Below are 21,905 nucleotides of genomic sequence, written 5' to 3'. Positions count from 1 at the left end.
TGCTATGACATGATGATAATCAAAGTGTGGACTAATCACAGCAATTGATCACATCAATTCGTCTAAAATCAACCAAGATGTAAGGCAAGGAAATCACAGTGGAGTGGGAGAGCTTTGTCAAGTAAAGATTCAAAAATACCTTTCACTCTGAACATGCTGCATTCACCACAGCTCATGTCCCAAGTTATTGATTTATTTTCTCCCAAACCCATCAACAATGATCACTCTAAACTAACACTGAAACTTTTCATGTCAGGTTTATTGAAATTTGATCAGTACATTGACATACAATTAACATTCTGCGGAGATTCACAGATATTTCATACATAATCAGGGGCAGCACACAAAACATTTCCAAAAAACCTGAGGATCTCAGGTATTTGGAGAAAACAATGTTGGCTGATTTAAAGATTTATTTTTACTCTCAAGTTCTGAGCAATGTTGGAATTTGTTCATGTTTGAAGCACATTGCTACCAGAAGAGAGGTTTCAAAGTGCTCACAACAGTTTTCTGGTTGTGTTAACCATCCATTTACAGGGATGATATAAATGGGTGATTGTATAAATCAGCAGATGTTATGAACAGGAGTTATAGCTATCAGTTAGAACAAGTGAGACATTAACCAGGTTGGGTTTACTGTGAGATTTATTAATGCTTCTGAACACATTTGCTGTAACTGACTCGTGTCCCACCACACAGGAATACGTGGTGCCGCTGTTCCACTCCTCTGCAGAGACCGTCAAGTGACTGCCTGAATTCCAGCCACCTCTGCCGTCCTCAGTCACTGGCTGATGCATGAACCCTGTCTTCAGAAGGGTATCATTGGCCATCCAAACCAGGTCGATCTCTGCGGGAGAGAATCCAGTGACCAGGCAAACCAGGGTCGCAGTGTGAGCAGTCTCCATCTCATCCGGTGAAGGGGGCAGGAGAAAGACTTGAGGCTGAGTCTTAACATCAACTGTAAACAGAGAAAATGGAGGTTAGACTTCATATTTCACTCAGTCTGTATTTACCTGACACGTTTGTCTATTAACACAAAACTAAGCAACTTTTGCAACTAAGCAAATTAAAGAGTAACATTCACCAGGGAATTGGACAGAAAATTGAAAAGTAGACAATGGTAAGGTTGCTGAGATGGAGCTGATGATTCATGGGATCATTTGAAGAGATATTTCAAAGAGCTGGCAGTGACAAGATAGACCAAATGGCATCTTTTCAAAGTGTACTGTTTCTGAGATAAACCATGGAGAACCACTTCCTGAGGTCAACAGGGAGGTTTCAGACATTATTCTCATGTGGTGCTCTCTGCTCTGTCTCCTTTTCCTCAACGTGGACTCGCTCAGATCCAGCCTACACCTCAGACTGACCAATCTCCCTTACAATCCAGTGTTGGATTGATGGGATGTTAATGTTGAAAATGCTGCTAATCCCTCTCTGTCTATCCTATTGCCATCAATCCATTCCCTAGGAGCTAGTGTGATTCACACCAAGGCTGCTGTGGTGATTTCAGGTTTCATCTGTTCAGTTTCTTGACGGGGCTCGCACACATCGCTGGGCTTGTAACATAGTCTGACAACCAGAGTTAGGCTGCTCAGCATTCTGGAATTAAATCACTTCATTTACTAAGATTAGATGCACAGGTCCATGTACACGTACCTTGGGCTTTCCTGATTGACCTCTTCTCTGGCGTTGGCAAACTTCTGTCCTCCACCAAACACATACACTCTACCCCACTCTCCCACTCTGCAGCAGGGACTGTAAGTCTACTGAAGATGATCTCTTTATGTCCATTCTTCTTGGGACTCTGGGTCTTCACTCCATCTTGTCTCATGATTCCATCAACTTTCCAGGTTACCCTGACTCCCTCTAAATCAGTGTGAAGTACCTCACAAAGAATGGTTGCTGTTCTGTTCCTCCAGATCTCTTCAAATGGAGGCTTGCTTATGGTGACCGAGATTCTGGAATCCAAACATTCATCTGGGAGGAGAACGACAATTATTAATTCCTAACTCCCCAGTGGGATGTGTGTGCCACTTGTAAAGATGACAATTCATGTTCACCACCAGACATACAACTAATAACTTCCTCAGCTCTTTCAGAGGGCAGTTATGAATCAGTGACATTGTTGTGTACATTTTACCTTTCTTGTCCTTTTAAAATCTCTCTCCTCTCATCTTAAATATACACCACACTCTTGAAATCCCCCATTATTGGGAAAAGATAACTATCATTAACTCTGTCTGTTCCCCTCATTATTTTATAAACTTCTATCAGGTCGCCTCTCAACTTCCGACAGTGGAAAAAGTTCCTGCTTATCCAGTCTTCTTTGTAACTCAAATCTTCCATACCCAGCAGTATCCTGGTAAATCTCTTCTGAACCCTCTCCAGCTGAATAATACCCTTCCTCTAACTGGGCAACCAGAACTGGACAGGTATTTCACAAGTGGTCTCATGAATGTCCTATACAACCTCAACATGGCTTCCCAACTCTGAGACTCAAAGTACTGAGTAATGAAGGAAAGTATGCTAAATATCTTTTTAACCAACCTGTCTCATGTGACACAAACATCAAAGAATTATGTACCTGGACTCTTCAGTTCCTCTTTTCTACAACATTACCCAAGGCCCTCCCATTCATTGCATCTGCCCTACCATTATTTGTTGTACCAAAGTGTGATAGCTCGTATTTATCCACATTGAACTCCAGCAATTTTTTCAGCCCATTGACCTATTTGATAAAGATCCCTTGATAAAGTGGCTAACTCGCTAACATTTCAGCTTTACCTTCTTGGTGGGACTCTCTCATCTAGATCAGAAAGTTGTGTTTGTCCAAAGCCCACTCTGTGTCATTGAGTGTATAATCAATGTAACACATCAGTGTCAACACTGAGGCAGTGCTGTTGGATGTGGCAATGCCCTGTCTGTCATGTCAAGTGAAACAAGAAGATCCCACAGCCACTAACTTGAAGATGACAACTGGGAGATCCCATTTATGCCCTGGATAATACTGCAGCAGTAAAACTCCCTTTCCTGTTCATCTGAACATTGTGTGTGCAATTAAATGGCAGGTATCATGCACCACAATAGTCATTAAACTTCAAAAAATTCCTTGTTGGCTGCATTGTAAAGTGCTTTGGAATCGGAAATTGTGGAAGGAGTTACACAAAGAATAATTGTGTTTTTCTTTCTTCAGTTGCCCTGATCTTAAGATTAGTTTCCCATTCACGTAACTACAATAATGGACATCATTACTGTTAGCATTAAACATGACTGGCCCAATTACAGGTTATAGTAATGAAGAGACAAGTGTGTCAATGTTGGAGTCAGGTCCAGCACCTACCTTGAACATTCTTCACCTCCTTCCTGCTGTTAAAGTTGGAGGGTGGATGACTCACTGCACAGGTGAAGACTGAACCTTTCCACCACTCCTCTGTGCTCACACTCAGGTAGTGCCAGACACTGAATGTCTCTGTCTGCTCCAGAGCAGTGAGGCCAGCACGGGTGTTGGAGGAGATCAGGCTGCCATCCTTCTCCCAGGAGACCTGTATGCTGTCTGGGTAAAATCCAGTGATCACACACTCGAGTGTAACTCTGCTGTGATTCTTGATCTCTTGGGCTGAAGGAGACAGCAGTCTGACTTTGGGACTTTTTGGCTGAACTGGAACCAATGAACAAAACAAAGATGGTGTTAAACATTTTCCTTTGAGGTTGGCAATGTCAGTGATATAATTTTTCATTCCGTTGCCTACCTTTTATGCTCCTTGTTCGTTTTGACACAGGAGAAGAGGAGGAACCACATTGAGCAGAGCACACAAACTCCACCCCACTCTCCCACTCCTCTGCTGTGGTTCGGAGATGGCTGATGACCATGTATTGGGTGCCTTCCTCTTTCTGTTGCTGTGTCGTGATTCCTTCACTTCTCTGCTTCCCATTCACATTCCAGGTGATGCGGACCTGGCTGGGATCAGAACAGACTGCTGTACACAACACAGTAGCAGTCCGGTTGATCCAAACCTCTTCCTTAGAAGGATTGCGAATAAAAACTGATATTTCTGGGAATGGGAAAGGAAAAGTTCAGAAGAATTGAAATTGTTTTGTGTCGGGAGTGACATGCCAGGACAGCAAATGTGGTAGGAGACTGACAGGACAGGAGGTGTCAGGAGGATTCAGAATGTTAATAGAGATATTGCTGTTGATGAGAAATGGTGACAGATCAGCACAGAGGAGAATTTTGTCTTCAGTACTTTATAATGTGCAAAATCATCAGCTGATACTGGATGAAATCACACGCCAGTTAATCTCACATTGAATTGAACATTAGATAATCTCAAGATTGTTTAAACGTTGTCACATAGTCCTTGGCTTGCACTCTGACTGCGAAAACATAATCAGAGCATCAAGATCCTGCTCCGTCCTCTTTGAATGCATTTGCTATGACTCTGACCAATAGATTCACAATGAGGACTGTGATTGAGTTGTGGGTTTGGACAACATGTAACTGTCACAATGTTAATAAAATGGAAACTCTGTGAAATGCAGTGAGATAAATGCAGATGCTTCGCAAAATATACAACGGAAAAATGGCTTATTCACTGAAAGCACCTCCAGCCCAGTCCCTGATTTGTGACATTGAGCAGATTGAAGCAATGAGGACCTCTCACCTCTTTTCGAAACAGCCTTGGAATGTCTCAATTTTAAAATGCTTATCCTTGTGTTTATGCCTTTCCTTAGTCTCCCATCTCCTTATGTCTGTCACACTTATCAGCTGCATATGTGTCAATGAACTCTACATTCCTGCAAATCTGACCCTTTCTACATCTCCCACGCCTTTCACTCCAGCACTGGTAGTTGTTCCTTCAGGCACCGAGGCCCTGACTTCTAGAAATCCATCCCTGAATCATGATTACATGTCCAACTCTCAGTCCTGTAAGGTGCTCCTTAAAAAACTATTCCTTCTCCCTGATATCTGCTCCATTGGCTGAGTGTCAATTTCTGATTGATAACTCTCCAGTGCAACACCTTAGGATCTTTTCCTGAATGGCAGCTTATTGTAGGTAACACTCTGTGAAGGAAGATGATTAGTTTGCAACAAACAGAACAGCCCACAAACTCAGAGGGAGTGTCAAAGATCCCCCTTTTGCTACTGTTTGGGGGTCATTTGGGCAAAGCATGTACATCCTGCACGACACTGGCATGTCTGAGTTGTGGGAGTAGGAAGTGGATGGTTTACCAAACGCTTCACACATTTTCCCCATTGCTACTAAATTTCCAAATGCTCGTTGTCATTTCAGATATCCCACACTCAGCACGTGTTCTGAACACTTTCCAGGCACATTGCACCCAAAAATCACAACTCCCTTATATATTATGATGTTAACTGTTGAATGCAATGTAAAACATAACATCAAGACGAAGTCCTCAAAAAGCTTTGAGAATCAACTCCCTGGCTGCATTTTCGAATGACATTCAACACACAGTGTCCAACAAGAACATGATTTTTATTCCCTTGAGATGGCTTTGGTTTCTCTCCCCTCCTCACTTTTTACGTATGATACTGAACAGTTCCAAGACAAAAATATTGACAAATTGAGAGATTGATTACATTGAAGTTAATCACAGTCTGTTGTCAGTAAGTTGTAATCATTGGTTTAATGTACACAATCCATAGGCAGTGTGTATAAACATTGGGTGTGGTCAGCAATTTGACAGCTTGGATTTAATATTCACATTGGTAATGAGAAATATTCTGATATTTGTAAACTGCTTAACCCTGCCTTCATAAATGACCAAATGTCACCATCTAACCATCCCTAATGATTAGTGATCTCTCAGCATATAAGCTCTCAGAGTAGTGGGGAACACGCGTTATTGTTGTAAAATCCTGATACTGTTCAGCAAACGAGGTTCAATTTCATTTGCTCCTCAAAACCCATAAACTTTCTGAGTTGGGTATTTTGTGAGGATTGAAGTGTAATGGACTGCGGTCAATAACTGGGTAATGGGGTACATCGGCAAGATGGCAGCAGAGTGGACACTCCAGCTGGAGCTCCTCTGCTCCACCAGTTCCTTTTCTCTTTCCCTTCTCTTTGCTGCAGTTTTTGTTTCTTCCAAAACTTTTAACTTCTGAACTTACCCAGAGGAATGGAGAAGATGATTCCCAGACTGGAGGGCGTCGTTGGCAAGACCTGGAGGTGAGATTGAGAACAGGACGGCACAGGGGTAGAGTCTGAGACCAGGACGGCACGGGAAGCAAGTCCTTGTGTGAGTTCTAGACCAGAGGTCATCAGGCGAAGGTGACTCCTGGACTGGAGGCTGTCATGGGGAGATGAGTCCTGGACTGGAGGGCATCATGGGGAGATGAGTCCTGACTGGAGGGCATCATGGGGAGATGGGTCCTGGACTGGAGGGCATCATAGGGAGATGAGTCCTGGACTGGAGGGCATCATGGGGAGATGAGTCCTGGACTGGAGGGCATCATGGGGAGATGAGTCCTGGACTGGAGGCCATCATGGGGAGATGAGTCCTGGACTGGAGACCATCATGGGGAGATGAGTCCTGGACTGGAGGGCATCATGGGGAGATGAGTCCTGGACTGGAGGGCATCATGGGGAGATGAGTCCTGGACTGGAGGGCATCATGGGGAGATGAGTCCTGACTGGAGGGCATCATGGGGAGATGAGTCCTGGACTGGAGGGCATCATGGGGAGATGAGTCCTGGACTGGAGGGCATCATGGGGAGATGAATCCTGGACTGGAGGCCGTCATGGGGAGATGTGTCCTGGACAGGAGGCCGTCATGGGGAGATGAGTCCTGGACTGGAGGCCATCATGGGGAGATGTGTCCTGGACTGGAGGGCATCATGGGGAGATGGGTCCTGGACTGGAGACCATCATGGGGAGATGGGTCCTGGACTGGAGACCGTCATGGGGAGATGAGTCCTGGACTGGAGGGCATCATGGGGAGATGAGTCCTGGACTGGAGACCATCATGGGGAGATGAGTCCTGGACTGGAGACCATCATGGGGAGATGAGTCCTGGACTGGAGGCCATCATGGGGAGATGGGTCCTGGACTGGAGACCATCATGGGGAGATGAGTCCTGGACAGGAGGCCGTCATGGGGAGATGAGTCCTGGACTGGAGGGCATCATGGGGAGATGAGTCCTGGACTGGGGGGCATCATGGGGAGATGAGTCCTGGACTGGAGGGCATCCTGGGGAGATGAGTCCTGGACTGGGGGGCATCATGGGGAGATGAGTCCTGGACTGGAGACCATCATGGGGAGATGAGTCCTGACGGGAGGCCATCATGGGGAGATGAGTCCTGGACTGGAGGGTATCATGGGGAGATGAGTCCTGGACTGGGGGCCATCATGGGGAGATGGGTCCTGGACTGGAGGGCATCATGGGGAGATGAGTCCTGGACTGGAGGGCCATCATGGGGAGATGAGTCCTGGACTGGGGGCCATCATGGGGAGATGAGTCCTGGACTGGAGGGTATCATGGGGAGATGAGTCCTGGACTGGAGGGCCATCATGGGGAGATGAGTCCTGGACTGGAGGGTATCATGGGGAGATGAGTCCTGGACTGGGGGCCATCATGGGGAGATGAGTCCTGGACTGGGGGCCATCATGGGGAGATGAGTCCTGACGGGAGGCCATCATGGGGAGATGAGTCCTGGACTGGAGACCATCATGGGGAGATGAGTCCTGGACTGGAGACCATCATGGGGAGATGAGTCCTGGACAGGAGGGCATCATGGGGAGATGAGTCCTGGACTGGAGGCCATCATGGGGAGATGAGTCCTGGACTGGAGACCATCATGGGGAGATGAGTCCTGGACTGGAGGGCATCATGGGGAGATGAGTCCTGGACTGGAGACCATCATGGGGAGATGAGTCCTGGACTGGAGGGCATCATAGGGAGATGAGTCCTGGACTGGGGGCCATCATGGGGATAGGAGTCCTGGACTGGTGGGCTTCATGGGGAGATGAGTCCTGACTGGAGGCCAAGAGTACTGGACGCAGCTTCCAGGGGCAAGCCCTAGATTGGAGACCAGAGGGAGAAGGCAAGTCCCACGAGCAAGTCCTGGACTGCAGGTCACCACCGGGGGTGGGGGTGGAGGGGGAGGCCCTTGCAGACTGGAAGCCTAGTGTGGTCTGGAGGCTGACTTGGAGAAACGTAGCTTGGGTACTTTTAAAAAACTTTTTATTCTTATGCTGGACATTGAGTAATTCGAGTATTTTTCAGAACATAGAACAGAATATTACAGGACAGAACAGGCCTTTTGGCCCTCAATGTTGCGCTGGTCTGTGAGACCCATCTGAAGCCCCTCTAACCTACACTATTCCATTCTCAAAACCTTTCCCTTCCTCTGGTAGACTTTATTTATTCATCTTTCAATTCTATAACAAAGACTTCAGTATCTGTACCTAGGTCTCCTGTATCTAAGATGGCGGCATAAGCAGCTACATTGCAAATATTTCACTGTACTCATTCGAGTGCACATGTCAATAAAACCAATTCGAATTCTAATTCCAATTTGAATAGAATACTTCACATTTCAACAGTCAAACAGTTCTCAAAGTTTACTTGACCGTATTGGGCCCAGTAGATTTCTCGTGTTCTCTCTCAGCAATTCCACTGACAACCAACATCTTTACAATAGAACAACCGTCTTTTACCAGATCAATGTGATTCATTCACAACCAACCCATCAATGGATTCCAGACATTTGTTGGTCACATTTATATTGCCTTCAGAGAGAATGATGTCAAAGTTAGCTTCACACAGGAACCTCACCATGTAGTGAGAACAAATGCAGGAAGGGTTCTGTTCCTAAATCAAACTGGAAGACTTAACGATTTAGGTGGCATACATTTTCACCGTCATTGCCCTGCGATGGGAAATATGGAACTACACCCAGGGACAGAATTTGGTCTTTTTGAACTGGCAGAAGGAGAGTTTGTATGAGGATGAATTATGTCAATCTTGGCATCAGGCTGAGGTCTTACCTTGAACATTCTTCACCTCCTTCCTGCTGTTAAAGTTGGAGGGTGGATGACTCACTGCACAGGTGAAGACTGAGCCTTTCCACCACTCCTCTGTGCTCACACTCAGGTAGTGCCTGACACTGAATGTCTCTGTCTGCTCCAGAGCAGTGAGGCCAGCACGGGTGTTGGAGGAGATCAGGCTGCCATCCTTCTCCCAGGAGACCTGTATGCTGTCTGGGTAAAATCCAGTGATCACACACTCGAGTGTAACTCTGCTGTGATTCTTGATCTCTTGGGCTGAAGGAGACAGCAGTCTGACTTTGGGACTTTTTGGCTGAACTGGAACCAATGAACAAAACAAAGATGGTGTTAAATATTTTCCTTTGTGGTTGGCAATGTCAGTGATATAACTTTTCATTCACTTGCCTACCTTTTATGCTCCTTGTTCGTTTTGACACAGGAGAAGAGGAGGAACCACTTTGAGCAGAGCACACAAACTCCACCCCACTCTCCCACTCCTCTGCTGTTGTTCGGAGATGGCTGATGACCATGTATTGGGCGCCTTCCTCTTTCTGTGCTTGAGCTATAACCCCTTCACTTCTCTGCTTCCCATTCACATTCCAGGTGATCCGGACCTGGCTGGGATCAGAACAGACTGCTGTACACACCAGGGTGGCAGTCTTGTTGATCCAAACCTCTTGCATGGAAGGATTTTGGAGAAATAGAGACACTTCTGGGAGAGGGAAAGGAAAAATTTCAGAAGAATTGGCATTTTCCGGTATCAGCAGGTGTCGGATGTTTAAGGAAGGCTTAGCTGTCATGAGAAACAAGAAATATAGGGACAGAAGTGGCCTGGAACTGGAATTGTTTTTAATCCAGGACATCTGGAGCAGGACATCCTGATCATTAGAAAATCCAAGGGTTATTTCAAACATGTTTTGTGGTTCTCAGTTTGTAAGTTTTGACCAAGAATGTACAATCAGTGCATTAAGAAAGAGCCAGATCCATTTTGAATGTGTTTACCAAGTGATCAAGAATCCACTGCGAGGACTGTAATTGAGTTGTGGGCTGAGCAGTTTTCAGAGACAACACTGTTAATAAATGTAATCTCTGATTTGTGAAATGGAGTGAGACAGAGATACAAACTGCTCAGCAAAATGAACAACTGAACAAATTTGTTTTCTCTGGGTGTGACAGTGGATTGATTCCTAATGTCGAGTACACCAAATCAAAAAGAAGCTCATTTCTTTCAACCAAACACTGTTGCTGGCACCTCTGTGTTGGCATTGTTGGCTCTTATCCCACTTGGGTACAAATCTCAAAGCTGGCAATTCAGGGCAGACCAGAGGGAGTGCTGCCCTGTCAGAGGTGTTGTCTTTGGATGAGAAATGAAAATGAGGTCCTGACTGCTGTGTCAAGTGGAAGGTACATATGGCAGAGCACTATTCTGCAGAAAAGCAGGAAGGTTACTGCTGATGTTCTGGTCAATTTTATCACTCACTCACTGGGTCATTCTGTACAGGTTGGCTGCTGTGTTTCCTACATTATAAGAGTGACTTCACATTAAAATACTTAACTGGCTGTGAAGCACTTAATGATGTCATGTGGTTGTGAAAACGATATATTAATGCAAATCGTTCTTTACTTTTCCTCTCATTCAGGTCAGCACTGGAAGTTTCTGTTTTATGATTCTCATCGTAATGTTCCATTGCCTTGGCCTTTCCTCTATCTGTAATCTTCTTCAGCTCGACAATAATCTGGAAACTCTGTACAACTCGGGGTGTGAATCCTCTGTTCCCTTTGTCCAAACATTGGTGGCAAGATCCGAATCTGTAGAACTCACTGCCCCAGCCTCAGTAACCTGTTCTCTCTCTTTCTCTCTCCCCCTTCCAGACACTGTTAAAAACCACCTTACTGGCCAAGCTTTTGGTCACATCCTAATTCCACCATTTTTTGGCTCAGTACCAATTCCTCTCTGGCTTTTTACCAGCTTGGGATGTTTTATCACATTGGAGGATATGTAAGTGCAACATGTCACTGATGATCATGCCTGTGAAGGAGGTTGGTTCATTTTTGCATTGGGACAGTAAACCCGGTGTATCATAGGAAGTAATAAAAGTCCTCTCTTGTTGGAGATTGGTGATCATTTATATATAATATGTTCCCCATCCTCTCTAATTTCGTTCAAGAGCTATTAGACTGGGAGAATAATGATTCATTGAATTTGTCATCTGTCCTTCTTCTTAGTTGCCTGTCATAGGATCACCATCACTTCAGATATCCTGCAGAATCAGTCTACAAAAACATTCACTGTGCAAACCCCCACAACTGGGGTATCTGCTTTGATCCACACTGATTGTTCTCTGTCTATATCATATTGAGTGAATACTTGCAGAGAGAATGATGACTCTGTCTGTGTCCTGGTCAAAACCATTCATGAACACTGTATACCGACTCCTCTGGCTGCAGTTTGAGCTGATGTTCAGGACAGTGTCTGACAGGGTCACGCCTGTTATTAGCTTCAGATGTTCTGCTTCCCTCACCCACCTTTCAGACAAGATGTTGAGCAATTTCCTTCCAGGTTATCATTGATCATTCTATTAGTAACCAAGTCTTAATGTTTGCTTTCCCACAATCAATCCTCACAGGGTCAGAAGCACTCCCCATACCATTGTAAAATGGTGAAATCACAGGGTAAGGAGCAGTTCACTCCACATTCCCTCATGGAGACATTAAAAGGAGCTTTGTCAATTTGAATTCCTTGTGAACATTGAGAACCTTTCATTGACCATTGTCAGTCTCCAGGATCGAAGGGAACTTCTCCAATTTTACTATCCTGTGTTTCCACCCAAAACCTTTCGGATTGTACAGGGCACCAGATAAGTCCTTATGGCCTGAATTACCAACTTGCCTCAGGACCAACATCATTGAAGAAAGAGACCAAATCCTACTTTATGAGATCAAGGTGGTGGCCCCCATGGGTGACAAATAATCGTCAAATTCTTCTCAACTTGGTGGTGACGGTCAAACTGTGAGATCAGGACATTTCAACCTAAACCAGTCCAGGTCACCAAACAGTGACCATTTCAATAAGGAGTGGGAAACATTAACCAGGGCTGTCACTTCTCACAGTCTTTCCACTATCATTCTGACAGACTCCATGGGCTGGGGATTTGAACCTGCCAGATGACTTGTAATAAAGTTCAACAGTCAATTCCATTCACAATGAGCTCACAACTTTATTTGACACCTTTGTTGGGCACAGTTATATTGGTGCTTTTCACCGTTTTTGAGGGTCACATTAAGGTTAGTGTGGTAGAGCAGTACTGGCACAAAGTCAGAACAAGAGCAAGGAGGACAACTGTGGCATGTCGGTTTTTCACCTGGAATTGGAAGAAATACAAATTTAAATGTTATACATGTTGACCTCTCCTTCCCCTATGTTATGGACAAGCTCCCTCAAGAGATCTTCGAAACAGATCATGGTAATTCATTCAAATTCAGCATTGGAAAGATTTCTGTGATGAAACAGCACTTGGGTAACACTGGGAGGAAACAGAAGGTGATTTGGACTGTGGATGGTTTCAGAAGACCATTTGATATCTCGTCTAATTTTCTTTCTACTGCAGTTACGTCGAGTAGCATGGAATGAGGGATTTAATAGGCAGGCAACCCCACCCAGGTGGTCTTCCTGTTTCATACATTACATTACAATACTCCACTCAGATGTGACTTTAATATCAAAACAGAAAATACTGAACATCTCACCTCTCCCTGCAATGAAGGACAGTAATTCAAGTGTTCAGGCATTCAGTCAATAGGAGGGTATTCTTTCTTCCGGTCAGACTCTACTTACCCTCTTGGTACTTCATGTTGATCCTGGTATTGAAGCTTGTAGCCTCATGGATCACTTCACAAGTGTATTCATCCCCTTTCTTCCAATCTGCCACCTGTACAGTCAGGTAAGAGATTGTTTCAAACATATTGCCTTTTCCCGTTTTGGAAGGGAGTTTGGTACCCGATTGGTGCAGTCCAGCTTTAAACCAGGAAACCTGGACACTGTCAGGATAGAATCCAGATAGCATGCACCCCAGGGCAGCAGTAGTTTGATTGTAGACAACCTCCGGGGATGGAACAACAGAGAAGACATGGGGAGCTGTGGAAAGATACAATATTTCAGATGATGTGATTGTTTTGGAAACAGATTTTGATTCACTTGGGAATAAACAGCCTGATGAGAATGACCATGAATGTGAAGTGAGCTGGGTTAGAGAGTGCTAGCAGCATATCTACGGTCTCCCAAGTGAAGTATCACATTTTACTGGGACCTGGAACAAAGGCAGGTAACTGGAAGTTGAGGTGGAGGTCACCCATGATCTAATGAAACGGTGGAGCAGTCTTAAGGAGCTGACTGGCCTCCCCCTGTTCATGTGCCATGGCTCGGCAGCTCCTTCAATGCCATGCTCATATTATCTAGATATCTCTTGATGTCAAGAGCATCTCGAAATCTATGAATCTCTGTTTTGATCTGAATAACTGAGCTTCCACACTGCAAGATTTTGGGAGTGTGTGTGAAATCAGGTAAACAACCAGTAAAGGATGGAGAGGAATTGTTTCCATTTCCAGGGAGATCACTCGTAATAAGTGATACAATAAACCCAGGTTGGCATGAGGACGTTTTCCTTTGGAAATATAACAATTTGTTTGAATTTTCCTGAAAGGGGCCGGTGAAGCAGATTCAACTGTATTTTCCGAAAGAGAAACAAATTATTATTGAGAATACAAAACATTGGGAGGATCGTGGATAAAGAGCAGAGCAGTGAAACAATTTTACATCTTTGATAATGCAGGCACAGATTTATTGGGCTAAATGACCTCCTTTCCTGTATGATTTTCTAAATCAGGATCTTGTTGGTGATATGTTAAAGGGTGGGTGCAGGGCTCTAATATTGGAGCTGGATCAGAAAGTGGACAAAGTTATGGGATTTGTTTCCTGTGTGTCACAACCCCACCACCCCAGCCCTCCCCCCTTTGCCCCAGTCCCGATATTCAGTTTCACTGACTTGAGCAGAACTAAATGCTGGGATTGGGACATCACAGGCGATGACATTGTTGCCCTGCCTTGGGTCGTTTGGGGTGATTTCTCATGGCTCTTTACTTAGCTCCCAGCAGCACTGCTGTTAAGTCAGGATAGACTCTGTGGCTACAAGAATTCATTTGTGGTCTATTTGGCAGAAACCTCCTTCACTGGTTGCTGAAGGTTCCTTTCCAACTTCATCCCCTGATCCTAGTACAGTTTAGAATGATATGTAAGCTCTTGTACTAACGTGTCGGCTTTTTGACCTCGGCTGTCACCATTTCATCTGACTTGTAACCCGCTTTGCAATGGTAGACCTTGTTGGCATTCCAATCCAATGCAGAGACTTTGAGCACACTGCTCATTGTGTACGTCATATTTTGCCCCAAGACTGCTGGATAGTTATTTACTCCAGTTGTGATCACTCTATTGTCACTGGACCAATTCTGATTGATGCTCTTGGGCTGAAAATCCTTGACTAGACAGAGGAGGCTGATCTCATCTTGGTTGGAGCTTCTCTCACAGTAAGTACTGGAAGCATAAACTGAAGGTTTGATCTGGACATCTGAAACAGAAATAGATAGACCCAGTAAATAAATTCATGGCAATTAGATGAAACTGGAGAGATTGTGTTAAAGCTAGAACCAGCTACTTCTGAAAACAATTACACTGTTACACAGAGAGTTTACACATTTATAGATCAGCTGTGGCTCAGTTGGTCTCACGGTCACATCAAAATCAAAAGGTCATGTGTTCAAGCTCATTTCAGAGTTGAGCTGATACTGTTGGAGTGTTCCACTGTTTGAACCACCATCCTCCAGATGAGAAATTGAACTGGAAACACAAACTAATTAATTAATCGATTAATTTAATATAGAACTGACAGCACCAGATGGTACTTCACATAAATGGAAGAATCTAGCTCCAAAATTATGGTGATAGTAATAATTGTTTTGAGGTGACATTGATTGAGAGATTAAAATACCATAGATTCAAAACAAGTGACATTTCTAACCTGGAGGCAATAGCAATATGGGCAAGAAAGGACTCAGGACTCATGGAAATATATTGTCTAACAGGCCGTGAGTTCAAAACCTGCCCTGATTGAGATGGTTAAAGCTGTTGACTTGCATGGACTGGCACCAGATCACAGAATCTGGAGAAGCTGACAGATTGTGATACAAGAGGCAAATGTGAGAACTGCAGATGCTGGAAACCAGAGTTTAGATCAGAGTGGTGCTGGAAAAGCACAGCAGGTCAGGCAGCATCCGAGGAGCAGGAATATCGACCTTTTGGGCAAAAGCCCTTCATCAGGAATAGAGGGAAGGAAGCCTCCAGGATGGAGAGATAAATGGGGTTGGGGGTGGGGCGGGGTGGGGGGGGGGGGGGGGGTGGAGGGGACGGTGGTTGCTGGGGAGACGGTAGCAAAGAGTATAATGGGTGAATGGGGGTGGGGATGGATGTGATAGGTCAGAGAGGAGGGTGGGGGAAGGTCACAGAGAGTACAACAGGTGAATGGAGGTGGGGATGGATGTGATAGGTCAGAGTGGAGGGTGGGGGAAGGTCACAAAGAGTACAATAGGTGAATGGGGGTGGGGATGGATGTGATAGGTCAGAGTGGAGGGTGGGGGAAGGTAGCAAAGAGTACAATAGGTGAATGGAGGTGGGGATGGATGTGATAGGTCAGAGAGGAGGGTGGGGGAAGGTCACAAAGAGTACAATAGGTGAATGGAGGTGGGGATGGATGTGATAGGTCAGAGTGGAGGGTGGGGGAAGGTCACAAAGAGTACAATAGGTGAATGGGGGTGGGGATGGAGGTGATAGGTCAGAGAGGAGGGTGGAGGAAGGTCACAGAGAGTACAATAGGTGAATGGGGGTGGGGATGGATGTGATAGGTCAGAGTGGAGGGTGGGGGAAGGTCACAAAGAGTACAATAGGTGAATGGGGGTGGGGATGGATGTGATAGGTCAGCGGGGAGGGTGGGGGAAGGTAGCAAAGAGTACAATAGGTGAATGGGGGTGGGGATGGAGGTAATAGGTCAGAGAGGAGGATGGGGGAAGGTCACAAAGAGTACAATAGGTGAATGGAGGTGGGGATGGAGGTGATAGGTCAGAGAGGAGGGTGTGGGAAGGTCACAGAGAGTACAATAGGTGAATGGAGGTGGGGATGGATGTGATAGGTCAGAAAGGAGGGTGGGGGAAGGTCACAAAGAGTACAATGGGTGAATGGAGGTGGGGATGGAGGTGATAGGTCAGAGAGGAGGGTGGGGGAAGGTCACAAAGAGTACAATAGGTGAATGGAGGTGGGGATGGAGGTGATAGGTCAGAGAGGAGGGTGGAGGAAGGTCACAAAGAGTACAATAGGTGAATGGAGGTGGGGATGGAGGTGATAGGTCAGAGAGGAGGATGGGGGGAAGGTCACAAAGAGTACAATAGGTGAATGGGGGTGGGGATGGAGGTGATAGGTCAGCGGGGAGGGTGGAGTGGATAAGTGGGAAGGGAGATTGGCAGGTAGGAATGGTCATGAGGACAGCGCTGAGCTGGAATGTTGGAACTGGGGTAAGGTGGGAGGAAGGGAAATGAGGAAACTGGTGAAGTCCACATTGATGCCCTGGGGTTGACGTGTTCCAAAGTGGAAGATGAGGCGTTCCTCCTCCTCCAGGCGTCAGGTGGTGAGGGAGCGGCAGTGGATGCAAACCCTTCAGGTTTTTCATGGAATTGAATCTGTCACACTAGGGACAGGCCAAGGATAGGAAGGGTAATATTTCAATTGTACAGAGAAATATGTACAACCACAGACCGTCAATCTTATGATTCAGTCTTTTAGATTTTCACCTCCTTCAATGACATATTGATATTATCTCCATATCTCTTGATGTCAAGAGTAACTCATTGTCTCCCAATCTCTGTCTTGAGTTAAAGATTGAGCTTCTATGCTGCAAGATTTTGGGAATGTGTGTGAAATCAGGGAAACAACCAGTAAAAGCCAATGGATAGTTGGTGATTGTCAGAGGAAAGGGAGAGCTCATGCTCGGTAAGGGATTACATAATGAAATTATTCTTGAAGTTACCTTGGGAAAACACTGGACAGCTGGGAATTGGAGGACAAAGCAGAGACGGTCCACATTATCAAGCAGGAATCTTGCATTATTCAGGGGAACAGCAGATTGACATCAACCCCACAGGCTTGAATAGACTGGAATATTGTTTGGGTGTGAAGTCAATGTTGTGTCTGATTCACTCAGTTTGAAAATGGTTAATTCTCTTGTGATCTTAATGCTATTTTTTTTAATATTGGCTGCTGTGTTCCTGACATTCCACTGATCATGACACTTCAAATGTAGTTCTTTGGCTGTGAAAAGTTTTACCAAAGACACAATATAAATTCAAGCATTTTGAGAAAATAGACAAATTAAATTAATCCACTGTGGGCTTCAGAAATCTGAGTATTAATTCTATTTCTGTCTCCACAGATGCTGATGGAGCTGCTGAACTTTTCCAGTGTGGGTGACAGGATCATATCAGTCAACATCGTTTCCAGGTGACAGTCTTTCACATCCTGCAACCAGTGGGCAGTAAGTCTAGTTCATGATGGATCAGTGGATCAAACAGTGTTGGGAAGTGGGGGTCAGGAGATGGATCTGGGGATAACTTTGATAAATTCCTGAGACTGTCAGCATTGTGCTGAAGGACAGCAGTAATGAGGAGAATGATGAGCGTAACTGTATCGGCTGCAGAGAGCTGGAATTGATAAAATTCAGGGTGAACCTGGCCTTGAGTGATTCTGGTGAGAGTGAATCTCAGCCCAGGTTACAATCTGCCCTGCTCTCTTTCTGACTGTACTCAATGGGAAGAGTTGATTACGGTAATGTTCCCTTATGGCCCTGGTGTAAAGCAGACAATAGCTGTTCACTCAGCAGTGGCTCAGTGGTCACAGTCTCACTTTAAACCTGAAGGTTGAGGGTTTAGCTGATTCTTGGAGCACAACATCTAGGTTGATATTACTGAGGGAGTGCTACACTGTTGGAGGGGCTGGTCTTTTAGATCAGACATTAAACTGACTTCTCAAAGTGTCATCCAGTATTTATCCCCCCTCCAACATCATTAAAAACTGTCAGTATCTTATTGGTCATGGGGTCCTGGTTTAATGACGTATTCACTGCTTCCAAAAACTGACAGCACTTCAAATCTATTCAAAAGCTATAAACTGGTCAGGTATGTCCTGAACTCATGGAAGGTGCAATAAAAATACAAGTTATTTCCTTCGCAACTACTTTGAGCACATGACAATGAGTATTGGCTAATATAATAAAGGAGCTTTAATAGCTAGACAGAATATGCAGCACAGGATGTGTCCATTCAGCCCAACCGGTCCATGCTGGTATTTCTGGTCCACTCAAGCCTCCTTTTATTATATTCATTCCTGGAGTGAGGGGGTCACTGTCTGAGGCAGCATTAATTACCTCTCCCTAATTGCCCCAGAGAACATGAGGGTGAGATGTTTCTTGAACCCCTGCTGACCATTTAAGCGTGGACACCCATGCATGTTCGAAAAGGTGTTGCAGCATTTGAGGCCAGTGACAGTAAAGATCCAATAATATAGCTCCAGGTCAAGATGCTGTGTGGATTGGAAGGGAACATGTAGGTGGAGATGTTCCAAAGTATTTGCTGCCGTTGTCCTTCTAGATGGTGGTGGTTGTGGGTTTGGAAGGTGCTATTGAAGGAACCTTAGTGAGTTGTTGCAGTAGATAGTACACACTGCTGTCACTAAGTATTGATGGTGGAGGGAGCAGATGTTGAGGGGTTTCGATGGGATGCTAATCAATTCTGTCATATTTCCTCATCTGAACCATCATAACCATCCATTCCCTTTCTCCTCACAGCCTTGTCTAGCTTCCCTCTAAATCCATCTCCACTCTTCACTTCAATGACTCCATCCTTTAACAATTTCACATTCTCACCACTCTTCGGCTGAAGAGGTTCCAATTGGATTCCTTGGGAACAGTCTTATACTGATGGCCTCAAGATATGCCGTTTAAGATAAAGATGAGGAGAAATTTTGTCTCATAGATTAGATTCCCTACAGTGTAGAAACAGGCCATTTGACCCAACAAGTGCACACCGCCCGTCCGAAGAGGAACCCACCCAGACTCATTTCCCTCTGACTATGCACCTAAGACTATGGGCAATTTGCCAATCCACCTGACCTGCAAATCTTTGGATTGTGGGAGGAAACCGGAGCACCCGGAGGAAACCCAAGCAGACATGGGGAGAGTGTGCAAACTCCACACAGACAGTTGCCCAAGAATGAAATCGAACCCGGGTCCCTGACGCTGTGAGGCTGCAGTGTTAACCATTGAGCCACAATGCCGCCAAGAAGGTAGTGAATCTGTGAAATGTTTTCCTGCAAAGGACTGTCGAGGGTCTGTCATTACGTATATTCAATATTGGCATAGACAGATTTTTAATCACAAAGGGAATCAAGGATTATGGAAAAAAAGGCAGGAAAATGGAGTGGAGGATGATCAGATCAGTCATGATCTCATTGAATGGTGGAACAGAATCAATGGGCTGAATGGTCTACTCTGTCTTAGATCTTCCCCACAAGGTGAAACATTCTCCTTCTACTCCATTTGATCAAAACCTTTCAGAACATTAACAATCTTGATTTAGTCACCCCTCAGCCTTCTCTATCCAAGAGAGAAGACACCCGGTGACCTGTCAATCCTTTCATTGTGTGTCAGTCACACACAGGAACTTAGGAACAGGAGTGGGCCACTGAGTCTCTCAAGCCTGACCTGCCATTCTAGATCATGGCTGACCATCCCCTCAATTCCATTCTCCTGCTTTATCTCCATTTCCCATAATGTCATCAGTCTCCAGATCCACACTGATTTCTGTCTTGAACCTGATCAATGATCGTACTTCCACAGCCCTCTGGGTAGAGAGTTCCAAAAGATTCACCATCCTCTGAAAGAGGTAGTTCCTCCTCATCTCAATTGGAAATGGCCTGCCTCTCATCCTAAGAGTTTTGGTTCCCCCGGCTCTGATTGCCAGCCAAGGGAAACATCCTGTTCACATCAGCCCCTGTAAGAATTTTGTATATTCAGTCAGATCACCTCTCATTCTTCAAAATTCCAGAGAATACAGACATAGTTTCCACAGTTTCCTCAATCCCTCTTCATTAAACAACCCTGCCAGGGATTCGTCTGGTAAACAACCATTGCACTGCCTGTACAGCAAGTATGATCTGTTCTTGGATAAGGAGACCAAAACTGTACACAATGTTCTGGGTGTGGTCTCACCAAGGCCCTATACAACTGCAGTAAGGCACCTTTCCTTGTGGACTCATATTCCCATGTAATTAATCCCAACATCCTGTTTGCTTTCTTTGGTAATTGTGGCACCCACCTGCTAGGTTTGAGTGACTCATGAACAAGGACACCCAGATCCCTTTGGACACTCGCACTTCCAAATCAGACTTTCTGTTTTTTCCTGCCAAAGTGAATAACTTCAGACTTCTATATAATATATTTTAAAAGCCCAATTCTAGCCCATTCACAAAGCCAGTCCAAATCTTCCTGAAGCCTGTTTGCACCCTCCTCACAAATAATGTTCCCAGACAGTTTGATGTTATCAGCAAATTTATAAACATCCCCATTGGTCCCCACATCCTTGTCATTTATACGGATTGTGAGCATTTATGGAACTAGCATTGACCCTTGGAGTATCTCACCAGTAACAGCCTGCTGTCCTGAGAATGATCCATTTATTCCAACTCTCTGCTTCTGTCTCCATCCAGACTTATACATTCCCCCAAGTCTAATTTATTATCCCCAGTATGGGAATTTAAAGGCAGAGAGTCACAGAGATGTACCGCACAGAAACAGACCTTTTGGTCCAACTCGTTCATGCCAACCAGATATCCCAAACTAATCTCATCTCTGACACTCCGGGGAAAACAGCCCCAGTCTCTTCAACCTCTCCCTGTAGATCAAATCCTTGGCAATATCCTTGTAATTTTTTTCTGAACTTTATCAAATTTCACGACATTCTTCTGATAGGAGGGAGACCAGAATTGCACAAAGTATTCCACAACTGGCCTAACCAATGTCCTGTACAGCCGCAGCATGACCTCTCAACTCCGAAACTGGATGCTTTCACCAATTGCCTTGTTCACTATCTTACCCTCTTTCAACTCCACAAGTTTCTTTGTTCAGCAACTCTCCCCAGGCCCTTACCATTAAGTGGATAAGTCCTGCCCTGATTGGCCTTTCCAAAATGCTCTCAAAAGTTTTCTGAAAATCCAGATGCCACATCCACTGGCACCCCTCTGTCTATGCTGCGTGTATCAGTGTATGGTGGCTCTTTGGTGGAACAAACCACTCAATCCACCCCCCTGTTACTGTCCCAGAGGGCTGTCAAATGTTTTCCTTTCAATATTAATCTGATGTTGATCTTTACAATAGAATCTGATTCTTCTGTCCTTTCAGCCAGAATATAACAGATCACAGAAACTCCCTGAGTAAGTGAGGTTGCCTTAAATTTTATCCTGAATTACTAACTGTAAAAATATCCTCAACTCCACCATCAGACTGACTGGACTGTGTCAGTGATAGGTTTGCTTTTAATTTATTCCCTTTTACCCTTATATCCTGCATCCACTTTCTCAGTGTCATTGAGAATTTTAACCACCTTTCCCACCACTGAGCCAATCAGATTAAAAGCTCCGAGATTCTCAATAATAAATGCTGAGAGACTTGAAATGTCTGTTCAATGCTGACAGGATCTCACACCAGTATATTACAGTCCAGTATCAACATCCTACTGCAGACCTCA

At 45.0% G+C, this 21,905-nt stretch overlaps 1 long non-coding RNA gene and 1 gene segment (V, D, J or C); one reads left to right on the top strand and one right to left on the bottom strand.

Annotated features, from left to right (window-relative positions):
* The window catches only part of LOC140460187 (uncharacterized), a 94,588-nt gene that overhangs the window by 25,561 nt on the left and 47,122 nt on the right, over positions 1–21,905 (top strand). The window contains exons 2-3 of the long non-coding RNA XR_011953900.1: positions 700–979; positions 17,540–17,607. This is a non-coding gene — a long non-coding RNA (uncharacterized lncRNA). The remainder of the gene's footprint in view (positions 1–699; positions 980–17,539; positions 17,608–21,905) is intronic.
* On the bottom strand, positions 239–12,960 carry LOC140460185 (immunoglobulin heavy constant mu-like). The segment is given in 7 exon segments: positions 239–958; positions 1,657–1,977; positions 3,341–3,658; positions 3,750–4,052; positions 9,012–9,329; positions 9,421–12,373; positions 12,847–12,960. Coding segments are annotated over 6 exon segments (2,148 nt in total).

This window comes from Chiloscyllium punctatum, chromosome 36 (genome assembly GCF_047496795.1).
Source record: "Chiloscyllium punctatum isolate Juve2018m chromosome 36, sChiPun1.3, whole genome shotgun sequence".
NCBI classification, from domain to species: domain Eukaryota; kingdom Metazoa; phylum Chordata; class Chondrichthyes; order Orectolobiformes; family Hemiscylliidae; genus Chiloscyllium; species Chiloscyllium punctatum.
This window is presented reverse-complemented; position numbering and strand designations above follow the sequence as displayed.